Below are 19,163 nucleotides of genomic sequence, written 5' to 3'. Positions count from 1 at the left end.
TCTGCTTCAGCGTCCGATTTGGCTGTTTGCTGGCTCGGAATGACTTTATTCCTTCCCGGAGACGAATTCGTCGCACCGTACTGTGAGCGGCCTGGAACTTATTGGCCAAATCGCGGGCTGAAAGATTGGGATTCCTCTTGACGGCCTTGATGACTTTCCCACGCAGTTTCCGGTCGACAGTTCCACTCCGACGCTTCGAATGCGGCTTCCGAGCCGTCGTCAATGTTTCCTTGTACTGCTTGATAACACGCCATACGGTATTTCTGGGCATTTTAAGCTGTTTAGCTAGCTTAGGTGCCGACAACAATGGATTTTCAAGAAAACTGTGCACAATTTTATCTCTCCGTTCGGCTTCCATGGCGGTTGTTTACAAAATGATATCGTTCGGTGTTATGACATAAATACATGGTGAAAGGTAATGAATTTCCCGACACGTGGGTGAAAAAAGTTTCCAAATCCGTCCACTAGGAGCGCCACAATGAGCAAAAGAATTTGTTCAAATATTGAATGAAGCAGACTTTACCCGTCGAGACGTGAACCGATTAGGAATTGCCCTCCAACTTGACGCGCAACCCGTCACAGCCACCCTCGCGGGGTTTCTCTACGTCGGGACGTGAACCGATTAGGAAGCCCCCTCCAACTTGACGCGCGCCCCGTCACAGTCCCTCTCGCAGGATTTCTCTTCCCATCGGAGCGCCGATTAGGTAGTGCCCTCCAACATGACGCGCACTCCGTCACAGCAGCTCTCGTGGGGTATACACCAGTTTGAAGACGCCCTCCTTGACACTCACTCCGTCGCAGTTATTAAATCGGCATCCGTTTACCTGTCGAGACGTGCACCGGTTAGGAAGCGCCCTCCAACTTGACGCGCGCCCCGTCACAGTCACCCTCGCAGGATTTCTCTTCCCAACGGAGAGCCGATTAGGTGGTGCCCTCCAACATAACGCGCACCCCGTCACAGCTACTCTCGTGAGGTACCATCTCTTGCAACAGCCGTCGCCGTTGTTCACCTTTCACCGTCGGGCGTTGTCAGCACTTTGGTCAGCCCTCCACCTTCGCTGCAGCTCCGACATGATTTTGTGTGATTGCACTGCTCACGGTATTCCAGATCATCTCGTCGCGACACATCTCCTCCACAATATTCCCGACATGAAGTGCAGGCAGCCCCTCGCGCCTTTCGGTGAACCTGGGACAGACAAAAACGACGTGATCCGATGTTTCCTCCATATCTCCACACTCCGGACAGAGGGGTGAAACTGCGTGCCCGAACCGGTGTAGATATTGCCTGAAACAGCCATGTCCAGACAGAAACTGCGTCAAGTAGAAGTTAACTTCACCGTGTTTCCTGTTCAAAAGAAAGTAGTTCTGGTACCATTTACCGAGGACTTCACTTCACTAAAGCCTTCACTTTTCAGCAAGATAATGCAGCCATTGATGGAAAAATATGCAGTGTTTTTCGGAGCGAGACATCAAGGCCTTGGATTGGCCAGGACGTAGTCCAGACCTAAATCCAATTGAGAAACTTTGGGAAATTCTTGCATGTCGCGTGTATAGCGGTGAAAGGCAGTACGGAACAGTTCGGAACTAGGAGCTGTGGTGAAAAAATCCTGGAGGTTTATCGCTGCTGCAACGTTTGAAAATCTCGTTAATTCCATGCCGAACAGACTTTGAGAGAAATGTATAGAAAGCCAACAATCCGTCAATGTTTTGTGTGACTCCAGAGTCTTGAACAACTCGTACAATTTCTGTTGTCCCGGTAGCCCCCGGAAAACCTACTACCGCCACCCCTATGGGAATCTCCTCGGCTAGTCAACACTCACCTATCAAGATCCCGCGTCTGGCGTTCGGCCGCGCCGCCGCTGCCCAGGTTCTCCCGCGAGCGCGACCTGCTCGGCGTCGGCGCATCCATCGTCTCCTTGCGCTTCAGCCCGCTGTGGGTGCTGTTGTGGCTCTTGGAGGCCGTCTCGTGCAGGTTCTCCCACGCCTGCCGGTAGTACCGGTTCAGCCCGTTGCGGGACTCCGAGCTGGAGCTGGAGAAGGACGCGACCGTGTTGCAGTCCGGTGAGGCCCGGTGCCGGTAGTGCTGGTTCGCCGTGCGATTTCTGTGGAAATTGGTAACTGGTTGGGTTTTGTTTCTGGTTTTTGGTTTCGTGGTTTGTTCAAAAGTGTCATACGGGTGGTTTGGGGGAAAGTGTCACTATTCATATGATGTACATATATTTTGTTTTTTTTTTTTGGTTCGTTTATCCTCGGTACACTTGAGTTTAGGTGTTCCTGACGAGAGACAGAGTGAAAGAGTGCGCGAAGGGATAGTTCGGAGCTGGATGGGCGCTTACAGCGTCCATAGCCTAGATGCCCATCGAGCGCTCCTGGTGCGACGAAAGCAACAGTTTTTTTGTGACTACAGCTACTTGGATGAGGTGCGGGGTGTCGTAAAAAGTAGAAGCAGTAGGCGAAAGTGAAGACATAGGTTAGACACAGCATTGGAAAGTCAGCGGTTACTAGATAGGAACAAAACAAAGGTGTGTTTGTGTGAGAGAGGTAGGTAAGTAATATGAACTAGCGGTAGGTTCTTACATTGTATGGTTACGAATTTGTACGTTAGTATTGGGATGGTTATGGCACGTCGTTTGATTAAAGTAGTTTTTGTAATAATAGTAATGGCGTCTGTAATAGCGCAGATGATGCTGCGGTGATGGTGATGCGGAGGGCTCCGAAGTCGAGGATGGGCGTTTGATAGGGCGCTCGGTGCCCTGCAACATCTGTGTCACTGATCATAACGAGGGCTGATGGTCGGAGCTGTAGTACTCGTCGGTCGGTGGTCGCTGGTATAGGGCGGATGTAGCAACGCTACTGCTATCACTATCGTCAACCGGACTGTTCGAGAACAGTCGCAGATTGCTCGACAACGTGGGTGATGGCGATTCTGAAACGGCGAACATTGGAGAAGCAGCAGCAGTGGTTTTCCGGGGTCGATAGCTACGATCCAGCGATCGCGAGAACATCTGCTCGGCTTGATACTGGTCCTGCTGGAGCCGAGGGCGACATCCATAGGGTGTGCCAAGAATATCACGACGTCCGACGGTCTGATCTGGAAACGGTAGCGCCAATACAGTATACCAACGCGAGGGCATCTCAGAAGCATCCGGTGGTTGTTGTTGTTGTTGTTGTAGTTGTTGGGTGGACGACAACGAGGTCGCGGACTTGTAGCGATCTTTGGCGACGCGCGGCGCCGTGTTGTTATTGAAATCTCGGGACTTGTCGGGGAAGTAGTACCGCCCGGTGGCTGCCGAGGTGGTGGCGTGAGAGAAGAAGCGACGCCGGGCTGCCGGCTGTCGTGTTGTGTCTACACGCGGACGGTAGCGACGCTTGCGGCGTCTACCGGATGGCTTACCATCGGGTGCCGAACTGTTAGGGGAGGGTGTTATTGTTTGCGTTTTTTTTGGGCAACAGGAGATATAGATGACGGTTAGGGCAGGCAACCAGCGGAAGGGTAAAAAGATGTTAATTGAAATCTTCGATCGAACTCGGAGCTGATAGGGGCGAGAGTGTAGGAATGCGCGTGATGCGCTCTGCGACAATCGCTGTCTTTTTTCCAGTCTCGTGCTGCGTGACACTTGCGGAAGTAGTTGAAGAATTGGTGGGAAGTGAGAGAAAGGAAGAGAGCGGAAAAGTTGACAGACGAAAGACAAGAACAGGTGGTATAGAGGTATAGCGCAGTGGTGGAAAGGGTGATGAAATCTCTCGTGGTTTATTTGGTGACCGTGCGGATTATTTGGGGTTATTTGATCGTCTTCTACTAGGACTCTTCTTCATTTTTTCTTTCTCGCTTTCGTCACGTCACCCTCTAGGAGTACGAGAATGTATTTTTCTTGTGTGCCCTCGCCGTTGAATATAATGTATTCATTCTACCAGGTGGATGATGTTGTTGGTTCATTATTGGTTGTTTGTTGTTGTTGTTGTTCAGATGACGGTTGTGGTTATATATTTTTATTTGTGGTTGTGGTGATGGTGGTTGTGGAACACAGAACAAAATGCGGGAAAAGGAGGAAGAGGTACTTTAATTGTTGTTATTGCATCTGTCATATGGTTTGGATTTTCATGTTTTCGAACAATAGGTGAGTGATTGCGATGGTGTGTATTTTGTTGTTCCTCGCAGCAGGAGAAAGCACAGGAAAGAATGGAAACGTGAAACGATTGGAAAGGACAGGGACAGAGACAGTTGAGAGGGCACAATCGAGTGAGTATGTGTCTGTTCATCAGTTCCATTGTTTTGGAGTTTCTGGCAGTAGGCTCTGTTCTCGGAGTACTTTGATGCGATTGTGAGTGTGTGTGCGTGTGCCGATTGTCGATTTGGCGACACACGAAAACTTAAAACTAACACATAAACGATAGAGTAAAACATGCGAGGTATTACTACTACAACCGGAGAGAATTGAAACGCAATGAAACAGGAAGAGATGATAGATTCTAGGAGAAGGATACAGGAAAGATGTAGAGCTGTTCCACCGCAAATGACAATTTTTTTCATTAATTTTATTTTTGTATTTTTGATTTGGCTCAAATTTTGTAAACGCATTCTTTATTACCAAAAAGGGCAATTTGCTTCATCGGCTTGCCTTGCCTTTCACTCTAGTCTTACCTTGATAGCGGCGTAAGCATATATTGCTTGAAAATGTTAAAAAAAAAAAAAATAACTCGGTTGGTTCAATTGACTTGGTGTTTTCCGCAATGTTTCAGGTTATTATTAGGACTATGTGGAGAAAGCATGCACTGTTGAAAAATGGTAAACGTTAAATGCATAATTTGCAGTCAAAAAGGTATACCGCAAAATTTTGCGCAATGCTACCGTTTCAGAGGCACAGTGAATTTAAAAGAGAATTTACTGAAAATTCTCAACTTTGGGTCATTTTCGAATGTTTTTCGAGTTTTTTAACCTAGAAGTCAACAGTAGATAATTTTCGACTGTAATGCTTAGTTATGTAAGTGATGTGTTTAATTTTTACGGTACAAGGTTGTGTAAAAATGTATACATCATAACAAATCTTATTATAGTTATGTTTTAGTCGGGTAGAATTTTCATAGAAAATAATCTTTTGATGTTTAATGTTTTAGATGTTGCAGCTGTCGTAGCCAGGTTCTTCAGTTTGTCCAAAACCAACCGCTCGCAACAACTTTAATCCAGAGAATGAATTTCAATCTCCAAGCCACAATTATTTCATGTGTATGAACTTTCATTTTTCTTTCTGGCAGTCTCCCGTTTTCTTCTCTCTCCTTGAGTGCAATATAAATAATGAGAGAATAAATCTCCCAGTACGCGTTACCAACTCGCTCTTTCGTTCAGATTTTTAGTCGTTGACAAGTTCGCTCTCAACTCTTTTGAACTTGTCCAATTCCAACACTGTCAAAGATCAGAACAGATGCACTACTAATTGTATAATACACAAAAGTATTACCCAAGTAACATATTTCGGGCAGTATAGTGAAACTCCATAATTCATTCCTTTGATTGACACTTATCTCCCACAGCAGCGTATAACAAATGTTACTAATTGCAAAGTGGATTATTATGGAAAAAATGGTGGACAAAAATATTGTAAGTTTATAAAACAATAAAATCACGAATAAAAATCAATTTGTGAGATATATTTGGGTCGATTTAAGAAAATGAAATATGTTCAGATCGAAAATAATAACTTGATGAGTAGAGGAGTATCATTTCTCACAAACATAACTGATGTTTTCTATAAGTATCACGGTAATATATTTTTTGTGATCAGCCAGGAACGTACCTAATAGTTGTTTGTGGTACCCATGTTCGTATATAAATCAGTGCTGACGCTGCAAAGACACGAGCAAGTGATAAACAAGTAACAAGCAAGTGTTAATCAAGTGAGAAGCAAGGGGTACACCCAAAGTTCATTTTTAGCACAAGTTATGGCATCCCGATTCATTACATTGAATGAGCTGAAAAATAACAGAAAATGTTCTACTCCCCAATACATGTATATTATTTGTATAATATACAAGTCACTATGGAAAAGTTTGCGTTATGAAAAAAACTTCTTGGGTTTTTTATGTTCAATATTTCGTCATACTACATCTTTCATTTCTGTACCAAGGTGTACATTCGAAGCCTCGAGAACGAGGGGGTTACGTTCGAAGTACAAAGTTTTGAGCGTAAATATTCCTCTACCGGATGAACGAAGTGGTACGAAAATAACACTATTCGAAAAATAAAAGTTCTATGAGAGATGTGTTTTTTGTATTTATTGCCTTTTTTCAATAGCTTAAATCTATTCCGAAAGAAAGCTATTTAAATCACTATAAATAGCGATAGCTTCTTTTTTGCTGTCGTGATGAACGGACATGCAAAATCGTTTGCTTGTGAATGCACCCAAGGGATAGAGTATGATTTTGCACATATTTGGTCAGTTAAATAGGTGTTCCCGTGATGTGATTTTTCATATAACGGAAAAGATATTTCGGATGTACGGAGGATTGACTAAGCTTGTCTTGATGATTTGAGTGTCGAACATCAAAAAGAGATCTCAAACGAAAGAACATCATTTCGTATATATTTGAGCAGAACGCAAAACAATTCCGAGGGAAACCAAAATATCCATTCATCCATTTATTGAGAAATTATGTAGCTGCAACTTCAAATAAATGGTTACTATACCAATGGTAGTCCTACGTTATCCTTGCGGTTATATCACAGATATAACAAATAAATGAGTAACGTTGTGACCAGACTCAATGAAACAGTCTAGTCGAAATGGCCATCAGAAAGGGTTTTTATTAAATCACTAGCTAACCCGGCAAACTTCGTCCCGCCCATTTACTTGATTAATTCTCGAGTAATGCAGAAATTTGTGTTTTATTTGTATGGCAGCCACCCCTAAGAGAGGGGGAGGGGTATCTAACCACCATAGAAACATTCATTGCACCCTAAAGTTTCCATATGCCTAATTTGGTTTAATTTGCTTGATTAATTCTCGGGTAATGCAAAAATTTGTGTTTCATTTGTACGGCAGCCCCCTCTAAGAGAGGGGGAAGGAGTATCTTAACACCATAGAAACATTTATTGCATCCTAAAACCTCCACATGCCAAATTTGGTTTCATTTGCTTGATTAATTCTCGAGTAATGCAGAAATTTGTGTTTCATTTGTATGGCAGCCCCCCCTTTGAGTGGGGGAAGGACTGTCTAACCATCATAGAAACATTTATTGCACCCTAAAACTTTCACATGCCAACTTTGGTTTCGTTTGCTTGGTTAATTTCCGAGTAATGCAGAAATTTGTGTTTCATTTGTATGGCAGCCCCCCCTTAGAGAGGGGGGAGGGGTCTCAAAATATCACGAAAACCTTCCCCGGCCCCAAAAACCCCTACATACCAATTTTCATGTCGATCGGTTCAGTAGTTTCCGAGTCTATAAGAATCAGATAGACAGACAGACATCACTCCATTTTTATATATATAGATAGATATGCTAGAGCCAATATGAGCGAGTGAAACAGGAGACACATTTAAATGAAAGCATATGAAAGCTTTCCGTATAGTTTGCCAATACACGGCCCAGACAGAGAAAGATTTATTTTCGTTCATGTTCTTCTTTATCCTCTTAGAAAACACTTTCCAATTTCATTTTATGATGCGGTGTAATATTATCATGCTTCTTAATAACAGCACTGGCAGCTATACGGATAGCGTGGTCGTGTGAAATAGCTTTGCATTCTAGCCGACCTTGGTTCGATCCCCAGCGAGGTCGTATGGACTTTTTTTTGGCACAATCAAAAATTAAATGAGAAAAGAAAACAGAAAAAGATGTCTGCTCGCATACATACAAACCATTTTCAGGCTTTTAAAACAGCTCATTATTTGCGCATTTGACTCTCCAGCATATGAAATGGCATCATTTCTACCGAAAAAGAAATGTTTTCTGCCAACGCTAGTTTGGGTGTAGTTCAGAAGAGAAGAATGAATACAAAATGAGTACCTTTTACAAGGATTGTGTAAAGGTGTTTTCGAAAAAGCGTTCAAATAATTGCCCAAATCTCACGGATTTGCAAAAGAAAACCAACCTAATCAAAACATTAAATTTGCGATTCGTGTCGTCTGCAGTTGGTCAAACGATCAGCCCTATCTAGTAGTGATGATTTATCCAGCAGTGAAGAGGAAGATGTTTGTAAGAACGATCCCAGTCAGGAAACAATAGAAGCGACATCAGCAACTTCAATAGAGTAAATTTCGAATTCCAACATGAATGTCCCTAGTCAGGAGACATTATTAGAAGCAACTTCAGCAACATTAACTGAGACAACGGACTCTGGAATATAATTGATATCAATATTAACTTTTTCGATGTGTTCAGGAATATCCAAAAAGTTAATATTGGTATTCTCAACGAATCAATTTCAATTATGCTAAGACGATAATCAGTTCCGCTAATTATTTCATGAAGAAACATCACGAGATAATCAACAGTAGTATTAGAAAACACATCTTTGCTCTAATAGCGGAAGTTAAATTTGACGAAAGTAGAACCAGCGAATTGTATGCAATAATTGAGCAGCTCAAAGAAAAGTTCCCAAGAGAAGGGACGAAAAGGGCTGAGCAGTTTCAACTCTTGACTGTATTGCCTATGTCATGGTCAGCCAAGAAAACCAACACAATATTTAATACAACTTTTCACACGCCAACGGAGGCAAAAAGATTAGTGAATAAAAGCGGCGTATTGGTCCGAGCACGGGAATTCACAAGATGTGACCACCGTTCACGAAAATGTGAATCTCATAACCCACAGCTTAACAAAAATACGGCTTATCTATTGATTTCAAAGTGTTTACTGATAGTTTGACATGTGAAAATGCAGCAGTAGATTGTTTTTTACGTCGATCTGAAAATTACATTGATACAACTTCCTTGGAAAAAAAAGTTTATTACAAGAAATAGATGAAAAATGTGTTGATAAAATTATTTTTGAACAATGGGATCCAACTGACAGATACGATATAGAGACATTCACAAACAATCAATCGTCGATTTGAACCAGTACGGAGTATAATTTGCAATGGGTATTTCTAGAATAATGATTGAATTTGGACGTCAATCATGCTTTGAATGTATAGTATATCAGAGACTTTTTGATTTGAAGAAAAGCAGCTTACATTTCAATAAATAGCAACCAGGTTCCAGAAGAATTGTGAACCAATATTATATTTTGTATTTGAATATTGCGGGAAACACATTGTTGAAATAGAATCATTTGATCAGTATAGTATTCCGGGATATAATGTTGCTGCGTGTTTATCACATTCTAGGCACACTGGCGGTGTTTGAAAACAATTTGAAACAAACAGTACATGAATTTACGCGCATTTCCAGACACAATAAAACTTGAATTGATCATGTTTATTCCAATTTCGATACTATTTACACAGTCACGGATACCAATTTGAAAATAACTTTTGAAATTGAAATTTGCTGCTTCGAATCCCGGTAGTGAGAAGGCTGGATTTTCCATTCGAGGTCGATAATTTAGATGAATCAGCGGCTGTTCTAACTAATACCTTGAAAACATGTACAAATCGGCTTGTTACGCAAAAATTTGTTCCTATGAAAAACTCGAACAACTGGTACAATTTGGATCTTTTACGCTGTGGTGACCCTATTCAATAAGTCGTCCTAGCACCTGGCTGCACTGCAAGTGCAGCAAAGTCAGTCTAAAGGTATCCTCACGTATGTAAACACATGTACAGAAATAAAGTTAAATTTAATTGATTTATTTCGTCGCGTTATTTGCTCCTCGTCAATTCCGACCCACATTTGGTGACCCCGACGTGATTGAAACGGACTCCAGTCGAAAAAACGCTAAAACTAAATCGACAATCGGATAATTTTGCTTTTTTCCGAAGCAGTAAACAAAATGGTGGACTCAGCTCCAGCGTAGCAAAATATTGCAGCAGTGGCAATTAAGTTGCCAGATTTCTGGAAGAACGATCCACACATGTGGTTCGCACAGGCGGAGGCGCAATTCCATCTGGCACAGGTTACGAAAGATGAAACAAAATTTTGGCACATCGTTGCAAAAATAGATCAGTCCGTAATATGCCACGTCTCGGACTTAGTGTCAAATCCTCCACTTGAAAATAAATACGATGCAGTTAAAGATCGACTGATTGTTCGTTTTGCTCTTTCGCCACAGGCGCGACTCGAACAATTACTTGGTTCTTGCGATTTGGGTGATCTTCGACCCACACATCTTCTCGCCAAGATGCAGGAAAGCTCCACGGGATTGAACGTCGACGATGCATTAAGGAAAATGCTATTCCTCCAAAGGATGCCGCAAAATGTTCGAGTGGTACTGAGCATAAGTGATGGAAGTTTGCAGAAACTAGCAGAAATGGCCGATAAAATGATCGATTCATCTACGGTCACTACCGCAGCTGTTCAGATTCCAGCTCAACCCACTGGGCAGAATGCTGATTACACCAATCTGAAGGAAGAAATTGAAGTTCTTACAGCCGAAATTCGACGCCTCAAGACTACCCCAGTACGAAACCGTAGTAGATCTTCTTCAAACTCGAGACCCCGTGGCGAAGACGTTTGCTGGTACCACCGTAAATATGGCAATCGAGCAGATCGTTGCAGAGAGCTTTGTTCATTCACACGTCAAAAAAAAACTAGTTGGTTGCCCGCCTGAATCGGCACAGGTGGGTAGCACTGTCCAAAGCCGCCGACTTGTAATTTTCGACAAAACAAGCAAGATTCGTTTCCTCATCGACACAGGCTCGGATGTGTCCATCATTCCAGCAAATGGAACAAAAATACAGACCTATGGGAGTAAATTTATCGCAGTGGATCTCGGCCTCCGACGATGTTTCAAGTGGCGCTTCCTAGTGGCAGATGTAAATATTGCCATCATTGGTGCGGACTTGCTAGCACATTTTGGATTGCTAGTGAATCTAAAAAACCGGCTCTTGATTGACGAGACAACGAAACTACGAACTACTGGTTGTTTGTCGGAAGTGCCTCTCCATGGAATAACTGCGGTGGACGCTCAACATCCGTTTCGAGACTAGCTGACATTGTATCGAGAAATATTAATTCCGTCATCAATTCAACAGGAAGTTAAGCACGATGTCACACATCATATAATTACACGGGGGCCTCCGGTGGCTTCAAAGCCGCGTCGTATGCATCCAGAAAAACTTCAAGCAGCCAAAAACGAGTTCCAAACTATGTGCGAAATGGGAATATGTCGCCCTTCGAGCAGCAGCTGGGCAAGCCCTCTCCATTGTGTTCCCAAAAAAAGTGGCGAATGGAGGTTTGTGGGCGATTATCGGCGCTTGAATAAAGCTACAATCCCTGACAGGTACCCCGTACCTCACGTCCACGATCTTGTCAACAGATTCCAAGGTAAGATCATTTTCACTACGATGGATCTTGTCAGAGCGTATTATAATATTCCGGTGGAAACTACAGATATTCCAAAAACGGCCGTCATCACTCCTTTCGGTCTGTATGAGTTTATGCGCATGCCATTTGGCCTATGCAATGCAAGTCAGACCTTCCAGCGGTTCATGCACAAACTTTTCGGAGATTTGGACTTCGTTATCGTGTTTATCGACGATATTTGTATAGCGTCAGCAAGCATGGCTGAGCATAAGGAACACGTCAAAGTTGTCCTCGAACGCCTCAAGACATACGGTCTTGTAATAAATGCCGAAAAGTGTGTTTTTTCGAAACCGCAGGTACAGTTTCTAGGATATTTGATTGATAAGGACGGAATACGTCCCATTGCATCACGTGTTCGCGCTGTTCTTGAATATAAGATACCAACAGTGGTGAAGGATTTGCGCCGGTTCCTGGCATTGATTAATGTCTACAAACGTTTCGTACCACATGCTGCAGAAGTTCAAGAGCAGTTACGAAAGCTAATTCCTGACAATCGAAAAAACGACAACAGAAAAATTTCATGGGATAAAGAAACATCTCATTGTTTCGAACGATGCAAACAATCGCTAGCCGAGGCAACATTGCTTTACTATCCCGACGCATCAAAGCCTCTTGGGCACATGGTAGATGCATCTAACAGCGCTGCGGGCGCTGTGTTGCAACAATACGATGGTGAAAGCTGGAAACCCATTGGATTTTTCTCTCAAAAATTTTCCACTAGTCAAAAAAAGTACTCTACTTTTGGTAGAGAATTAACTGCTGCACATCTAGCAGTGAAATACTTCCGGCATTTAGTGGAAGGACGAGAATTCACCATTTTCACTGATCACTTCCCGCTGACTTGTGCTTTGACCACGAATCCGAGTAGCCGTCTCCCCCACGAGGAGCGATATCTGGCATTCATAGCGGAATTCACAAGTGACATTCGCCACATAAGTGGAAAAGACAACATCGTTGCGGATGTTTTTTCTCGAGTTGATGCGGTAACAACCGGGATCGATTTTGATGCGATCGCTAAAGATCAACAAAATGACCAACAATTGAAAACAATTCTGTCGTCGAAAAATTCTTCCTTAAAACTCGAGCTTCGGACATTCACTCATCTGCGCTCACCGTTGGTTGTTGATGTATCTACTAACAAACACCTTCGTCCTTATGTTCCAGAAAACCATCGAAACAGCGTAATGACACAACTTCATGGATTAGCTCATACAGGTGCTCGTGCAATAAGAAGGTTGATCACCGCTCGATTTATTTGGCCCGGCATGAACAAAGATATCAACCAATTCGTGAGAACATGTCAGCAGTGCCAATTATCAAAAGTAACAAGGCACACCGTAGCACCTTCATCTACTTTTGATATACCCAAAGCTCGCTTTCGGAACATCCACATCGATCTCGTTGGACCACTTGCTCCTTCTTGTGGAAATCGTTATTTGTTGACCATCATTGACCGTTACTCGCGATGGGCGGAAGCGATTCCACTTAGCGAAATGACTGCGCCAACCGTCGCTAAAGCTCTCTACGCAGGATGGATAGCTCGTTTTGGGACTCCAGAGACGATCACATCAGACCAAGGGAGGCAGTTTGAGTCAGAGGTTTTCAAGGATCTCACGCGATTGCTTGGTGTACATCATAGACGTACCACTGCATACCACCCGCAGTCCAACGGAATTATCGAAAGATTTCACTGAACTCTAAAAGCATCCCTCATGTGTGCCGGTGGGCGGAATTGGCATGATCGGCTTCCTTTAGTACTACTAGGGCTTCGCTCCGCTTACCGAGAAGACTTAAAACGTTCATCTGCAGAGTTGGTGTACGGTCAAGCCCTCAGAATTCCGGGAGAATTCCACGACCATCCAACAACAAACATCGATCGTTCAGAGCTATCAAGTTTTTTGCACAAGACATTCAGCGAGTTAAATGCACCAGTTCCGATCCACCATGCGAAAGAAAAAGCGTTTGTACACCAAAAATTGAAAGATTGTAGCCATGTCTTTCTGCGAGTAGATTCGGTAAAGAAGCCGCTCCAACAACCATATGAAGGACCTTACGAGGTTTTAAAAAGGAATGGAAAATTTTTCGAAATCTCAATTCGAGGAAACAAGCATATCGTATCCATCGACCGTGTAAAACCAGCGTTCATATGCGATGGAAGCATCTCGCGTCATCCCCAGGACGACACCAAAACCGTAGTTACACAATCAGGACACAGAGTTCGTTTCTTAGTGTAACTGGAGGGGCATATGTGGTGACCCTATTCAATAAGTCGTCCTAGCACCTGGCTGCACTGCAAGTGCAGCAATGTCAGTCTAAAGGTATCCTCACGTATGTAAACACATGTACAGAAATAAAGTTAAATTTAATTGATTTATTTCGTCGCGTTATTTGCTCCTCGTCATTTCCGACCCACAACGCCTTAAACGTGAGAGAGACAGATGGTACAAGAAATTTTGTATAACAAATGATGGAAATCATTGGAATATGTACACAAACGCGCCCAATAGATATTCACAATCGAAAACGAGAGAAAACTCGTTCTGAATATATTCAGAGGAAGATTGATCTGCATCAAAGCAACAGCAAGGAGTTATGGAAAATTTTAAAATCTTTATTAAAACCTAGTGATAGCAAACCGCGGTCCATAACTTTTAATGGCACACTTGAACAGTCGGAACAGGCTATACCATCTAAGTTTAACGATTATTTTGTCAATAGTGTTTCATTGATCAATCAGTCCATTGAATTGGTTGATAAACCTGATGAGATAAAACAGCCGGTTAATAGTAGTTGAAGATTTAAAAGTTTTAACCCAATTACATTGAACGAACTTAGAAAACGGCTGGAGTGGATAATGTCAATGCTAGAGTTGTTCAAGATTGCTTGCATGTCATCGATCACATCTTGCTGGACCTTATTAATAAATCTTTGCTAACTGGGCATGTGCCTAAGGTGTGGAAGGAATCTTTAATAGTTCCAATTCAAAAAGTTGCTGGAACGATTAAAGCTGAAGAGTTTCGTCCCATCAACATGTTGCACACATTAGAGAAAATATTAGAATTAGTTGTTAAAGGCCAGCTGTTGCAATATTTAAATCTCAACGCTTTGCTAATACCAGAACAATCGGGATATCGAGAAGGACATTCCTGTGAAACCGCATTGAACTTGGTGTTAGCAAAATGGAAAGTGAAATTAGAATGTAAAGATACCATCATTGCTGTTTTCTTGGATCTGAAACGCGCTTTCGAGACAATTTCTAGGCCCTTGTTGTTGAATACGATTAAGCGCTTTGGAATTACGAGTACTGCATATAAATGGTTTGAAAGCTATTTAAATGACAGAACTCAACGGAATATTTTTAATGATTCAATTTCCAATCCCCTAGGAAATAATCTTGGAGTACCTCAGGGAAGTGTATTATGGCCCCTTTTATTTATTATGTATATCAATGACATGCGAAGAATTTTACGATTTCGTGATATCAATCTTTTTGCAGGTGATACTGTGTTATTCATTGCAGCTAATGATTTAGATCAGGTCGTTTTACATTTGAATGGGGATTTACATTCTTTAAGTAGATGGTTGAGGTATAAGCAATTGAAATTGAACATAAGTAAAACTAAATATATGGTAATCTCGCGAAATCGTTTGAAGAAAACGTCTAAATCGTTATTGATAATGAGACTATTGATCGAGTTCGGGACATTAAATATCTTGACGTGATTATTGATGACAAACTCATGTTCAACACTCACATTGACAATGTCATCGAGAAAATTGCCAAAAAGTATGGAATCTTATGTCGATTGAAAAATGATTTAACTATTTGTAGCAAATTACAGCTTTACAAATCAATCATCTCTCCTAATTTAGACTTTTGCTCTTCCATTTTATTTTTAGCCAATGATACACAAATATCGAGATTACAGCGCTTGCAAAACAAAATAATGCGGTTGATACTAAAATGTAACTAAATGAGAAAAGCTATGATTAAATTAGAGCGGAAGCTCTTATCGGTTCCGTGCATCATTGGTTTTCATACCATCAGATGCAGAGTGTTGGTGTACGATTGAATCGCACGTAAGCGTTATTGATTCTATACGTTGTCAAAGACATATAATGGTAAAGGCAAATATAAAATCGCCTGTGGAGGCCGTAAATGTCTAGAAGAAGAGATACAAACAGGCGATAAGGACTCAAATCTCGTAAATTGATCTAACGAGAACAAGAATGAATCCTGTATCAACCGAATGGTTACTAAGCCACCGGTAGTCCTACGTCTAACTTGCGGTTGTTATATCACAGATATAACGCACTCCCAGTTTTTTAAAATTATGATTTTTTTGTCCATTATTTTTCCATCTTGACACACTGTGCAATAAACTTTAGTTGTCCGCTAAAGCATATCAAAAAATGAAAAAAAAATCGAAATAAAATAACAACAAAACATTTTTTTAACAGTGCATACTTTCTCCATAAACGCCAAAAAATAACCTAAAACATTGCGGAGGACCACAAATCAATCGGACCAACCGTTTCTGAGTTATATTTTTGTTTTGGTCCTTCTCAAAAGTAAGGTTAGAGTGTCAAAATGAAAAACCGACGATACAAATCATTTGTACCTTTTTGGTCCTAAAGAATGCGTCTGCAAAATTTGAGCCGAACAAAAAAAAAAAAATACGGAAAAAAATCCGAATGGAATCGCTCTGAAAGAAAGGTTCATATTTGGGAAACGGCAAGCATCTAAACTCGGGTGTGAATATGTGTGTTGTGTTGGTGCGCGTGTGTCCTCGGAAGACACGTCCGATTCTCTTTGGTGTGTGTGCGTGTGATTTGTATCGAACGACGCAGTTTGCGGCTGTGTGTACAACCTCAATTACGTTAATGTTGTGTACTGTTGTGTTGTTCGTTCGATTGTTTTTGTTTTTGTTTTCGGTTGATAAACAAGCAAATCACCTTCGCACAACGATCACAATGGTGGTGATGACGGCGGCTAGAAACACGAAACCACCGAAGGCTCCCAGCGCCACGATGGCTCCCAGGTTGAGGCGGGCATTTTTGGCTTCCTTGCGATCGCCGTGGCCGCCGTTCGCTCCTCCGAGACCACCGAATGGTCCGCCCGAGGCTTCGCCGCCGGCGTCGGAGTTGTCCACCGCGAACGGTATGTTCACTTTGGGTGACTGGTCCTGCTGGATGTTGACGGATCCGGCGATTTCGTTGTCCTGTGGGTGTTGCGAGAGAATGATGTCCTGTGGGGATCGCGTGGTGGTGGTCGTCTGCCGTGTCGTGGTAGTCGTAGATGGTCGTGTTTGTAGTGGAGTCTGTGTAGTTGTGGTAGTAATGGTAGTAGTAGTAGCAGTGCTTGTAGTCGGTAGTGGTTCGTGGTATTGCGGTTTCACTCTGATCGGTGGAACTTGCTGCACGGTTGGGATCTTCGGTATCACATTCTGAGTCGGGTGGAAGGGTTTTCGCGGAGGTAACTCTTCTCGAACCACTCCCGGGCGCACTTCTAGAGGTGGGAGAGAGTAATCCTCGTTAGTACCGACGAAGAATCCATCTAAGCCATCGCTATCGTTACCATCGTCAATCTCGATGCTAAACAGCGGAGACTGAGTGGTCGAAGTGGACGTCGTGAAACGGGTCGTTGGACGCGTCGGGCGTCTCGTCTGGGGCCGTTTCTGTGTGTACTGAGTGACCGGGACCGTAGTTGTCGATACAATCAACACCGGCGCAGGTCTAGGGGTGGTAGTCGTTGGGGCCGCCGTCGTTGACAGTATCCTACTGTCCGGGTCTTCCACGCATTTTGGCAGAATGTTGCTCCACTGACCGGTTGCCGTGCAATGAATCTCCGTCTCTTGAGTTTCCGGTATGTAGCCACGGTTACAGACAACTTCCGCGCGGGAGCCGTACACTGTAGTGTTTGATGCTATGATATCTCCGTTCGGGAACAACGTTGGTAGCGGCTCGCACTCGATAATTTCGCAACGGGGTGGCGGTCCATTCCAACGTTCGTCAATATCGCAAGTCAACAGCGCCCGGCCAACCATTTCGTAACCTTCGTCACATCTGTAGAGTACCGAACTGAGATATCCAACAGAGCCGTTAATCAGGTTGTAGCTGCCATAGGGGATTGAAGCCGGAAGACCACACTCAATGTCTGCAAAATGATAACAATAGAGAATCATTCCCGGAAAAATTCGTACAATCAAAGTTCGCTACTCACATTTACACACCGGAGGGAACTCATTGTAGAAGCCCGTCTCCAGGCAAGTCCTTTGAGCAGGCCCAACCAGCAAGTGTCCTTCGTCGCAGTTGTACTCAACGGTGGCGCCAACGTCGAAGCCCTGTGGGGAGACCATTGTCGAGTTGGGAGGCTGCTCCGGACGACCACAAGCCTTAGGCTCTGCAAAACAACACAGAACAGATCAATCACCAATCACGACCCCCCTTCAAAGCACATCCACTTACGATGTTGACAGATAAAATTCAGCTGCGTGTTACAGTTGGTGTCACTCCAGAGCCAACCCTTGGATCCATCATACCGTGCGCAGTCCTCATCTCCTCCGGGGAGATTCCAGAACGAGACCGACACCTCCTCGCCTCCGATCCACTTCCAAGTGTTCCTGTCCTGGGTGTCCCGAACCGCTCCCATCCAGTACTGCGAGGAGGTATCGCTACGGTGTCTCCGCCACAGTTCCCAGCTGATGAATCCCTGCAGCGCCGGGTTGCTCTCGTTGATCAGCGTTCCCCCGCGGGACCGACAGAATGCCAGCGCATCGCGCAGACCCGTTGGCTGCCGGTTGTAGAAGATGTAGCACTTTCCGTTGTACGAAGCCGATGCACCGGGTGGCATATCGCGGAACGCCGGACAGCGCTCGATCGGAAGCGCCTGGTCGGTGTACACAAACGCCTCGCAGATCGACAGCTGGCTGGGTGCGTTGGTCTCCAGATGGACCGACACGAACGCTCCCGGCATCGGTGGGTTACAGGGCAGAAACAGGGGTTGACCCTCCTCGAGCGTACCGGTGAAGCGGTTGCAGATCGGATTGGTTCCCAGGTCCGGTCGATTGTTACCAACGCGAACCACAATGGTTGCGGGTTTCCCATTGCCTGTGGAAACAGAAGAGCAAAAACAAAACCAGCAATCAGAGTCAGCACCGGCAGAATTTATATAATCGCCGCGGAATCTACGAGTCGAGAGAGCGTGCGCGAGTGCGCGGGTTGCGTCACTCTGGACCCAGCGCGCTGTAGGGCTATATAATAAGCTGGCTGGTGAACTGCCAATTTCTGTACCTTCTTTTTTCCGCGAAGCGAAACTGCTGTTTTCTTTCTCTCAACTTCGCGCAACTTTCACTTTCTATTTGCGTCCGCTTCTCTCGGCGCGAATCGAATCGGCAACGAGAGTCGTAATCAAACGATAGCGTCCAAGAATGACCCCAAGAAGAAGGAGGGGCAGGTAAGGGAAAGCACTTCGTTTTGAGGGGTTTTGGAAACTTTGTGATAAGGGGTCTGGAACAGGAAATTGATTGCGACTGACTGTGAGAACTTTTTTTCGAGACGCAATTATCAGAGCGTGAAATTACGTTACCCGGGAAGTTGTCTTCTGTCAGAATGGTGGCGTTTGCAAAGTATAGTAGGCGACGATTACACCACAGGAGGCAGGTGGTTTTGTTTTCTTTTCGTGGCTTGAATAAACGTCCGG

The 19,163-nt window shown here is 43.7% G+C and overlaps 2 protein-coding genes across 7 annotated transcripts in view; one reads left to right on the top strand and one right to left on the bottom strand.

The window, feature by feature from the left end:
• Positions 1–19,163, bottom strand: part of LOC129763293 (uncharacterized) — a 162,955-nt gene that overhangs the window by 3,534 nt on the left and 140,258 nt on the right. For 2 of the 4 annotated variants that reach the window (XM_055762196.1, XM_055762197.1), the window contains exons 4-7: positions 17,930–18,571; positions 17,685–17,864; positions 16,418–17,618; positions 1,821–2,102 (exon numbers count right to left, since the gene is read on the bottom strand). In XM_055762196.1, coding sequence (XP_055618171.1) covers positions 1,821–2,102; positions 16,418–17,618; positions 17,685–17,864; positions 17,930–18,571 — 2,305 coding nt within the window. Of the gene's footprint in view, positions 1–1,820; positions 2,103–2,760; positions 3,909–16,417; positions 17,619–17,684; positions 17,865–17,929; positions 18,572–19,163 lie in introns of those variants that run through there. The other 2 variants (XM_055762198.1, XM_055762199.1) reach the window with 2 other exon arrangements.
• LOC129763292 (type II inositol 3,4-bisphosphate 4-phosphatase) overlaps positions 1–19,163 on the top strand; it is a 207,589-nt gene that overhangs the window by 79,386 nt on the left and 109,040 nt on the right. The window contains exon 11 of one of the 3 annotated variants that reach the window (XM_055762190.1): positions 12,626–12,836. The exons of the other annotated variants lie outside the window; for them this stretch is intronic. Within the exon in view, the coding sequence (XP_055618165.1) occupies positions 12,626–12,821 (196 nt within the window). The 3' untranslated portion in view covers positions 12,822–12,836. Of the gene's footprint in view, positions 1–12,625; positions 12,837–19,163 lie in introns of those variants that run through there. 3 annotated transcript variants of the gene reach the window in all.

Source organism: Toxorhynchites rutilus, chromosome 1, assembly GCF_029784135.1.
Source record: "Toxorhynchites rutilus septentrionalis strain SRP chromosome 1, ASM2978413v1, whole genome shotgun sequence".
NCBI lineage: Eukaryota > Metazoa > Arthropoda > Insecta > Diptera > Culicidae > Toxorhynchites > Toxorhynchites rutilus.
The sequence above is the reverse complement of the archived record's forward strand: the minus strand, read 5'-3'. Positions and strand labels throughout refer to the sequence as shown.